The sequence below is a fragment of the Uloborus diversus genome, chromosome 1, assembly GCF_026930045.1.
Source record: "Uloborus diversus isolate 005 chromosome 1, Udiv.v.3.1, whole genome shotgun sequence".
Classification (NCBI taxonomy): Eukaryota; Metazoa; Arthropoda; class Arachnida; order Araneae; family Uloboridae; genus Uloborus; species Uloborus diversus.
Window position 1 is genome coordinate 211,741,527 of NC_072731.1, and position 11,352 is coordinate 211,752,878.

The following is an 11,352-nucleotide window of genomic DNA, read 5'->3' on the forward strand; positions in this document are numbered from 1 at the left end:
GTGTGTAATGAAAGCTGTATTGAATTTAAAGAACAAGGCGTAAGAATGTGAGAGCAAAATCAATCTGTTTTTCTCTGTGGTTAATGAGAATTGAATGGCATATATACAAAGTATTTTTTCTGAACTTTGTTTATACGATTGTTCTGTTTAAATGAACAAAATAGCATAAGTACACTGAAATTGCAAATACGAAATTATAACTCATAAAAATCATTTGGTTACAAATATTCGAAATTCTTCATTTTTGGAACACCCTTATAACATTTTGCATACTTGTTATAGAAGAGAAGGGGGAGAGTTAGCTATATGGGTAATCTTTATTATTTTCTTCATTTTTGATTGTGATGGCAGCAAAAGTTTCAAGGTACATTTTCCCTTCCTTACTATAGTTTTGTAGCATTACCCATATGCCGTGAACACTTATGGCTATTTTTCAATTTTGCATTGTTGAGTAATTTTTTACTGCTACTTTCATTTGCTGATCGCAAACACTTATTTTATTAATTGTAACTTAACTTGCGCAGTTTTAATAGCGTATGATTAACTTTATGTCATTTATTAAAATTGCTTGCATTTAGAAGGTTATGTCTGCTATTTAGCGAAGAAAGGTATTATGAGGCTAGTAAAGGCATTGGGCATTTGCAAGTTGGTTTGGTGCGCTAACTAACCCCTTTACGATTTCCCCAGTAATGTTATCTAATTCATCCTTCTTGATGAAGCAATTACTTTTTAATACCGAAAGCATGCATATAAAACGTGGTGGGGTAGTAATTAGTTTTGTATGTCAACCAGGATCCAAGCTTAGGTAACTGGGCATGGGCAAGATTTACATCAAAGAGATTTCCTGCAAATGCCCGTGAAATCAGTACCTAGGTTATTTTTAGCATTACTCATTCCGACTGAACAATTCCCATTGGACACTTAAAGCTCAGAGATATGCAAAGATGGACATCCTTTGGCATGGACGAAATTTAACTGAACACTTTCGAAAAAAAAAGCTATATGAATAATCAGGACTATAAAACTTAATTATTTCATGAAAAATAAAATCTTACTAAATAAAAGTAAAGAAAGATGAGATCTACCTATGCAATCTGAGACTGAAGACGTCCAGGCGCCATTGAAGCACAAGACTGAGTCTTTGTCAATGGTTCGGTATCCCATGTGACAACGGAACTTTAAGACATAAAGATTGGGAGCCATTTCATTGTTTCGATCTCCTGTTTTCTGATAGACGAAGTATCCATTCTTTGGTTCTTTATCGGGCCATCTACATGCTGTGCAGGAAAATACAACATTTAACATGGTGACAAATCATTTGACAGAAAAGGCAGTATCACAGTCGATTATATGAATATTCTGTAATTTGTACAGTAACTTTTCGTATATTTTGTCTATCACCGCGACTGTAACCATATCAAAAATTACTTCGAGCTTTGAAATCGAAACTTTTTTTGATCACATGAGCCAAGTAACCAATAGAAAAGGCTCTGACAAATTTCTGCGGAGCAAAACGGTAGCAGCAACACGTACGTGAGTAAATAACGATACCATCATCTACAATCGAACCTCAGCGGCCGAATGGATTGAAAGATGGTTTGGTACACTTGATATGCGAACTAACTACCAATAAGATCATTGCAAAGACATCAACAAGACTCAGAACGAAGCTCTATCGAGGAATGAAAATTCAAAAGGATGGCACAAGAGCATACCAAAACTGTAGGAGCTGCCCCGAGCAAGCATTAAACCCGGCTCACATTTTTTCCTGCCCTGCCATCTAAAGAAGGCTAAAACAAGTTACTGAAAATGAACACGCAGATTTTTTCTATGAGGATAACTGCACTGAAATTGCCGAGGATGTCTGGACCACCTTCGGTTCAATTTAGACCTTCCATGGACAAGCCAACAACAACAACAACAACACTCCACCCTCATTCCGATTGAACTTTCTCTTCTTTGGACTGTATAATTGCTTTCATGTAAATATGTCAATAAAATTGACATCCCGTATGTAATGGAAGTGAAGAGCTAGTACGTTTTTATTTCATGCACAGTAGCGAGGTGTAATATTCAGAGCACTGTTAGGAATAACACATTGAGAAGTTTGAAGCAAAAGTTGCTACTAGCCACGGTGCCTGTAACTGGTGCTTCAAAATACATGGATTTTATTTTTTACAGCATGTGTAAGCGATAGTATGTAACGGTTCGTCGGATACATCAAAAATCAGATAGCATGTGTTAATATTTTTTTCTATGGTTCATATCTCTATATTTGAATTGGGTTACAAAGAATCCTAAATTCATAATCTGTTTCCCGGAATGAAGCAAAGAACAGTTGAATAGTCAAAGTTCACTTTTGCACGCACACTGAGCAAAAGTGAACTTCAGTTGTTTTTTAACATTTGGCTCTAAAAGTTATAAAACGACTTTGTGCAGCACAAATAGCAAAATTTACTGCATATAAGTGTTTCAAACACACGCAGTTGCCCTTTTTTCTGCAGAGAAACGGTTTAAAATTCGGGTCAATGCCGTCCATGTAGCATTAACTATGTAGATTGACTGCTGCTATTGTCTGAAGTTCAAAACAGTTTCTCGTGAAGAAAAAACAACAGTTTGATAAACAACAATTCTTATTTGCGTGATAGCAAATGAGCATTGTGCATTATTTTTGTAAAAAAAGCCGTTGAAGATCTTTCACTGCGGTTAGTAGTATTGAATTATCTTGAAAGGATTAAAACCAGACTTGTGTAACTTTTAAATGTAACGATTTACGTCATGAAGAAAAAATCTGTTAGAAGCATATGATATAAACAATTAGATACTTTTAAATATTAATTAAATCTATATGTCACCCAAGACATGAGGATTGACGCGAACACAAAGGTATAAGGTTTTAGTAAAATTGAAAATAAAAATCAGTAATTTGTGAGTAGTACTACAAAAATCAGTACGGTTTAGTCCTGAAAATGAGAAAGAGAGAGAAAAGGTTTCAGTACATGAACTTTAAAGTTTCATGATTATCAGTTTTAACAAAAAAGTACATTCTGATCATAGCGTATAATTGTTTTTAACGATTTAATAACTAAAAAAAATATTATTTATTTCCATTAAATTTACGAAGAATGAGGGAACTATGAAAAATTAGACTTTAATGCAATCAATTCTGAACGAGTCATTTCATACGTAGTTTAATAGGGAAAAAAAACGTATTTTGAAACTGCCACTATTAGTAATTTACAGTTTGATGAAATTCATTAATTGTGTTGAGAAAGTGGGAGCCACCTATATCCATATTCTCTCTACATCGGCTGGCCTTATGTAAAAAGTTATTGAAATGACTGAAAAATAAATAAAAAGTTGAGAGGACAAATTACATTAAGAAAGTTTTCGAAGGAAACTTAAAATGTCATTCGTTTTTATGACAGAGGAATTTTTTCATTAGTAAAAATATTTGCTTAAGATGCAACTTTTTTTAAGATTCTTGCCCCCCCCCCCCCCCAAAAAAAAAAAAACAACAACAACAACATCAGCAACAAAGAATGGAGACCTGCTTAATCAACATACCCCTCGGATATGTCAAATAAATTATCATGAAAAACAAAACATACTCAACATGTTGATGATTTATGTTTTGAAAAGTGAAACAGCATTTAAGGAAATGAGGCTTACCGGCTAATGCTGCAGTACAACACGTTGTCCACAGCAACAAACGAATGATGCTGCTCGCTAAGACTTGTCGAAGCATGGTGCCATCTAAGAGAGAGACACGTAAATCAGAATGTGTAGGGTTTTTGAAAGAAGTAAAAGCAACAGAGGACGAAACCAGAAAAAACGAAATATTATACTAATCGTAAAAAATTGGGAAATTTTGAAATAATTGTGGAAGATTTTGCATCTAAAAGATAATCAGAAAAATCATGGTGAAGAATTTTTATTTTTATGCACTGTGGAAGACAAAAACAGAGAAACAGGGAATTATACTGATCTAAAAGAATTAGGGGTTTCCAGTAAGAATTAGAACAAAATAATCAAGAATTTTTTCTCATTCAGTAAAGTACAAAAAATTGCTATCGTTACTTTTATTTATTATTTATTGATTAATCAAAAAGATTGGTTAATGACCTGACTTCGTCCAAAGGACGAGGTCCTATTTTCCTATGTATCTATATATCGATGTCTTCGTGATTAGTAGGTACTAAACACGTGAGCCATTGCGAAAAACCTTTACGGATGGTAGATAGCGAAAAGGGGAGTTTGTTTACAGTTATTGGTTTACGTTACATTCTCAGTGTATTCTCATGTGAAAAATCTGATACAATAAATATAATCCGTATGTATGTGAGGGCAAATGAAAAAAAAAAAAAAAAAAAAGCCGTAACAAGCGGGGAAAGATACAATGAATAAACAAACATACAAAAAAAAAAACCTTTTGAATTTTCAAAATTAATTTGAATTCTGGAATTATGAATTCAAATTATGTTTTTCGCAATCACGAGTTGCAACAGGACCCTACACATTGGTTACTACCCCACTCGCTTGTTTCTAGAAACGGTTCCTGCCCCTCCTCTTGGGCGGTTATGTGTGTAAAGGCACGTGTGTGGATGTGTGTGAGTGTGTATAAGCGTGCGTGTATGTAGGACATGGACGCCACCGACCAGGAGCAGCGGCTACTGGGAGGAGATGCGCCTGGGGGCAGTGGACGGTGGGGTTGGAAAAGGAACCGGACATCAAGGACGGTCAAATGAAAACAATTAGCAATCGTGATTGCTCAAAAAACTATAAAAATGTTCTATTACAAAAAAAAAAGAAGAAATTAATTTGAATTCTGAAATTTTGAATTCATATTATGTGTTTCGCAATCACGAGTTGCAACAGGACCCTACTCATCGGAGTAATTGTTTCTGGAAACGGCTCCCGTACCCCCAAGCCTGCCCCTCCTCCTGGGCGGTTACGTGTGTATAGTTGTATGTGTGCGTAGACCTGTGTGTACGCTCGTAGGAGTGTGTATTAGGGTGGGTTGATTTTGACTTTTTTTTGAAATCGAAAACGCCTGTGGTGGGAAAAGTTGTGTATTGGCATCAAATTCTCGTATAAATTTTTTTTTTGGAAATCAAAATATATTTAGATCCCCTGCCAGCCCCTTAAAATTTGGCCAAATATGTAAAAATTGACATTTTTTAATTTTTTTAAAAAAAATCTTATGTATAATATTTTTAATCGCCTGTGGTGGGAAAAGTTGTGTATTGACATCTAATGCTCATATAAATTTTTTTTTTGGTAATCAAAGTATATTTAGGTCTTTCACCAGTCCCTTGAAATTTCACCAAAAATGGAAAAATTGAAATTTTTTTTTTTTATTTTTTAAATTTCTCATGTTTGATTTTTTTTAATCACCCGTAGTGAAAATGATTGCCTAGTAAGATTCTTCACTCATAAGTAATAATAATAATAATAATATTCAAGCTCCACTCAACCGGTGAAATTAGGAATATTTTCATGGTTTTTGAAATTTTGACGTTTTAAAGCAAAAATTTTATCCAACACTTTTTTTTAAAAAAATTTAAGCATTTTTTTTACTTTATTTTTCTATGATAACACTATAGAATTCTTTAGGATTAAAACATAGGTAAAAAAGATTAAGGTACCAGAAGTCCGTCGTCGCAGTTTTACAGCAGCTCTTCGCTCATTTTCCCGAAGTATTAGGGGAAAATTATTAAGAATTCACCTCGGAGTTTTTTGTAAGAAAGAAGTTTTACACCTTATACATTGCTTTGTTCTCAAATTTTGGCATTAATTTTCGGGAAGCCAAAGTTGTACGTATAAAGCCATCATGGTGTGTTGCTCCACAAACAGATAAAGATGCTTCTGTCACCAACCTAACTGCTCTTTCTACCGCTTGTGTATGACATCGTCAATTCCACAACACACTTTCAATAACGTCACCCGTTTCAGCTACTTTCTCAAGTTCCGCATTGGGTATATGTTTGGTGAGTGGAGGGTCTGTAAGGGCACAATTTTGCCAATTTATCAATTCTGTATCGACTTTTGCTTGAAAATTTAGAGGTGGAATGACAAAATCACGAACAGTTTCATTAGTAAGAACTCGGGCCTTCAGGATTGTTCTGTAACCTAATCTCCTTACTGAGGATCGCGTGCCGTTGATCATGGCTTTCAGCAAGTTTTCTGGATGACCAATAAAACTATTTCTTTAGTATCTATTTCTAATCAGTAGTAGGGTCAACTACTGATTTCAGATCTTCGCTAAGATATTTTGAGTAAAGGATAACTTCCCAAAGATGCTATGCACCGGCTGTGCATGAAGGCTCAGTTTTCATCAAAAACCTAACTTTTACATACACTTTTATAATGTATTCCATATATATTACCTATTTCCAACGATGACTCTTTTGTACCAATATACAAACGAAGTACTCTGTTTGCTGTTGTAAGTCACCTAACATGAGATAGCTTTCCTGGTGATTTGGTGGACAGTGATGTTGAACAATTTCCTGAACATATTGCTTGACATATTTGATACCAGTATTTTTGGTCAGTGCCAAGTCCGTCTGTATCAACTGTTGACAAATCAAAAGCGATTTTTTTTAAATTGACAATTGGTAGCTGCTTACATGTGCCAGGAAGCTTCCCTATAGGACCATTATATGTAAAAGGACCTGTAGCGCTTCCATCAAGATGCCGTAACAGATAGCATAAAGGTAGCTCATTGGCGTGCAATTGACATATGAGCCACTGCAACGGCCTTTTTAATGCAGCTCAAACAGTCTTATTACACCACCTTTCACACCAGTATTGACTGCTGATCCTACTGCAATTAAATCCACAGTAGATACTTGGGTTGTTTTTAAATAGTCTAATATGCTTGATAACACTTCATTCGCTGTACCAATTTTTCTGCTCTGAGTTTTTCGTTACGATTTCTATTTGGTTCATATATGCTTGGCTAAGTGCCAAGAACAGGCCGATTTGTCAAACTGGGGTGGGTGATTTAAATAGTTTTCACAGAGAAGAAGAAAAATAAACATTTGGAGGAATCACCTCATCTGTCTCTTTGATAGTTAAAACTAAGCAGAAGGAGCGAAGAAAGAAGGCAAAATGCGCAATTTCAGGTTCCCGGCAGGGGTGCTATATGTAATTATTTTGTTCACAAACAAAGGGTCTTACTATTTACTATTTACAACACAGGTGATTAAAAAAAAACATAAGAAATGAAAAAAAAAGTTTAAAAAAAAGTCAATTTTTACATATTTAGCGAAACTTCAGGGACCTGGCAAAAGGTACAAATATATTTTAATTACCAAAAAAAATTTTTTTCATAAACATTAGATGTCAATATACATCTTTTCCCATCACAGGCGAATAATATATATATATATATATATATTATACATAAGATTTAAAAAAAAAAAATTAAAAATGTCAATTTTTCATATTTGACCAAACTTTAAGGGGCTGGCGGGGGATCTAAATATATTTTGATTTCCAAAAAAAATTTTATGCGAGCATTTGATGCCAATACACAACTTTTCCCACCACAGGCGTTTTCGATTTCAAAAAAAAGTCAAAATCGACCCACCCTAGTGTGTATGTGTGTGAAGGCACGTGTGTACGTGTGTGAAGGTGTGTGTGAGTGTGCGAGCGTGCGTGTGTGTAGGAAATGGAAGCTACAGACCAGGAGAAGCGGGTTTCGGGGGACAGTGCTCAGGACCGCGCCTGCAGAGGAAGGTGGGCGGTGGTGCTGCAAAAGAACCCTGGTCCAAGCTGAAAAAGGAACCAGAGCTCAAGGACGGTAAAATGAAAGCAAGAAGCAATTGTGATTGCTCAAAAAAAAAAAAAAAAAAAGCATCTAAATTGAAATAAGCGGCCTATTTGAACGTCTATAGAACAACACGGATTGAGATAAAAATACGTCGTTTGTGGGATTTTTATTAGAGGATAAATAAATTTTCAAAAATATATTACGTTCAAATAGTTTCCCAAACAGTCAAATTCCAAACTGTGTAGTTCTTACATATATACATTCAAAACGCCTCACTAATTTAATGGACACACTATGTATACAATTAATGACAATAAAATAATAATAATAATAATGATAATAATAAACAAATAAATAAAGCAGCAAAGTTATTTTAAAAATTCTGCATGAAAGGAATCGAGTTTTTTTAGGTTTCGAATTAAAACCAGAATGCTGGTTTTAAATTGTTGTTTGCAAATTATTTATAATATTTCATTAAAATCTTACGGAGGTATATATTAAAATAAATAAATAAATAAATAAATCTTTTAACTAAAAATATACCAGCCACGTCAGAAAAAGAACAGTCACCAGTGCTTGTGAATGACGCAATTTTACACTCCTGTTCATTAGTGTTCTTTTCGAATAAAATAAAGTATGAATACGTAAACTGCAATTCGTGTTAAATTATAATGTTTAGAAACAGAGATAGTAATTCTTGTCTGCATTTGTTAATTACAAAACTTTAATATGTCAGAAACGAATTCAAGTTATTTATTTTTTTATTCATTAATGTTATTTTATTATTATTATTATTATTTTTAATTACGTTCGTTGTTGCAGCAAGGAAGGAAATTGAGATCCTAAACCTATCCTACAAATATCTTTCTATGTTGAACATCTGATCGTGAAGGTGTGCACGTTATACGTTATGTATGTAAAATACTAGGTGGAATATTGAAATTTGTGTTATTGGCTAAACGTTTATAATTAAATTCAAAATAAATAAATAATACAGTTAAAAAACTTACTTAATTTTGTTAATTAACTCAGATGCTTAGTATAATCCAATCACCAACCTTTACTGTCTACTTTCTCGCCAATTCATTACTTCCTTTTTTACAACACTTTTCCAAAGTTGTGTTCAGTATTTTCACTTCCGTTCTAAGAAAAAGTTAGAAATTCAACCATAAAACTCTTTCAAGACTTAATTGTTTATATCGTTTAAGATGGTTTCATTTTCGGTAAGGGTTTTTTTTGAGCAAAGTTCAAGGCTCAGTTTGCGAATGATGCGCTTAAGAGGAACCGGAACAGATGTTCGATTTGATATCCAGTGCTCGGAAATTTACGTGTTGAAACGTCGATCAGATACAACCGGAAATTCAAGGAATTCCCTCCCGTAGCGCAGATACTGAAATTAGGAATAAGTTCTTTTCTAACATTTCCTATCACTCTTCAATGTTTATGATTTTTTTTTCGTCTCTCTTCATTACAATACAAAATGATCAATTTGCAAGCCAATCTGTGGGATTACAAGGGCTATATGTTTTTAAAAACAAAACAATGTTGGTATAACGTTCTCGAATAAAAAAAAAAATTATGACCACCAGTTTGAAAATGATCAATGCTCAATCAGTAGAGATGAAACGTTTCTGACGCTACCGCAGAATTCCAGATTTTTTTAAGTAAATATCCCCGGAATTCTAAGCTTTTTTAAAAATTATTATTTATTTTTTGTACAATGAGTATGAATTCCGGAATTCCAATTTTTTTTTTTTTTAAATGAAAAACACCAGAATTTCACTTCTAACTTTTAATCAACCGATCCCGTCACCCTGGAAAATAAGAATTAAAATTTTCAGTAATTTTTACCTTAAGTTGTCGATGGATATCCAAAGTGACTGGTATTAAAGATATGTATAATTTAACTTCTTATAATTATGTAGAATATAATAAATTGTTGATGGTAGTTATTCTCCAGTATACATATCAGATTTTTCTTTTTCAGAAAAAGACCGAGATTTTTTTCTACTCAGTCCTTCCACTGGATGACCCATTTTTATTTACAGAAAGGATACAGGTTATCATCATCATCATTGTAATTTAAATCTGTATCACCTAATTTAAATGTGAGAAAATTTTAATTCTATTCAAAGTTGTTGAAGATGTAAATTTTGGTTTCAAGTTTCCCAAATTTCCGTCAACATCAGTTTGAGTATATTATAAAGCAATCATCTTTTGGAACAGAGTAGATTCCATTCAATAATTTGCTGTAGCTACACACAGAAGATGTTTTTTTTTTTAATTTCAACTTTTTTCAAAATTTCTGACCTTTAATACGAAAGCTCCGAGAGAAATTTTAAAAATAAATGCAAATCAGAGACCATTAACTACATAAAGCGCTAAATATTTGAATGAGTTTTTGGGATGTATAGAATATTTTGAAAATGTTGGTTGTTCAACAGATGTTTCATCAAAAAAAAAAAAAAAATATTTTCCCAATGAATCCAAGAACTCTAGAGAGTTAAATTAGTTCTTTACTGCACTAATTATTTATAAAGGTCTTCAAAAATAACTGCTAAGCTCAAGCCGGGTTTTTGGAATAATATTTTGAAAATTATAAATAACCAATACTAATAGGCTATCAGTATAATTTGTCCAGCATAAAGCAGAGAGAGTGAGGTTTGCCCCAAAATTAATCAGTAAAAATAAGTGTTTCTTGTATGATTTCCCACTGCTTTCCTGAAAATTTAGACATGATTCATGGACTTTCCAACAGATAGCAGCACTGGAAAGTTCCCGCCGTTGCAAGTCTCTCTTGTAAAATAAAAGTTGTATCAAATCACGCATGTTCAACAATCAAGCTGAAATAAACTTAGATCATACCAGGGGCGGATCCAGAAATATTTGTAAGGGGGGGGGGTCAAGTTTCAATGGGCGGCGTTATATCTCCTATGCAAAAAAGCTTCTTTTAAGCAGGGGTGCTCATCCCCTCAAGGGTAATGGCGACCCCCCCCCAAAAAAAAAAAGAAATGAAAACCCATTCAAATCCCCCTCCCTAAAATTTTTCAATGGTTGAGCTAATTAGAGATGATTATGCTTTTGAAAAAACAAAAACAAAACAAAAAAAAATAACTAAATAAAAATAAAAATAGCAATAGCCCATTTAAACGAACCCGTCAATCCTTTAAACTGTGACACGCTGAGAAGAAATGTTTTACATAACGAAGCAAAAAACAGGTTAACATTGATAAAAATCATGATAAAATTCTTGTCACAGGGGGGGTCAGCTGACCCTTTGACCTTTCCCTAAATCCGCCCCTGATCATCTCAATGGTCTAAGGAAATAAAAAAGGAGGGGGGAGAGGGACTTGTAAAATTTCCTGTCAACGTGTAGTAAGTTGCAAGTACACTGTTTGACAATTGCTAAGGAACAATTACGTTTTTTGGAATAGTTAAGAATAGATAATGATTAAAGAAACAGAACGAAATATATAGTTAGTAGGGAGGATATGCCTTTATTATAAGTACAAAATAATACAGATATTACTGCATTAATGAAGTAAAAATTTAAAAATAAAAAAATAATCCTG

At 33.6% G+C, this 11,352-nt stretch overlaps 1 protein-coding gene across 1 annotated transcript in view; it reads right to left on the reverse strand.

Annotated features, from left to right (window-relative positions):
- LOC129224726 (complement C2-like) overlaps positions 1-8,925 on the reverse strand; it is a 41,778-nt gene extending 32,853 nt beyond the window's left edge. The window contains exons 1-3 of the mRNA XM_054859278.1: positions 8,791-8,925; positions 3,673-3,756; positions 1,086-1,277 (exon numbers count right to left, since the gene is read on the reverse strand). Of these exons, the coding sequence (XP_054715253.1) occupies positions 1,086-1,277; positions 3,673-3,748 (268 nt within the window). The 5' untranslated portion in view covers positions 3,749-3,756; positions 8,791-8,925. The remainder of the gene's footprint in view (positions 1-1,085; positions 1,278-3,672; positions 3,757-8,790) is intronic.
- Between the last annotated feature and the right edge of the window lie 2,427 nt (positions 8,926-11,352).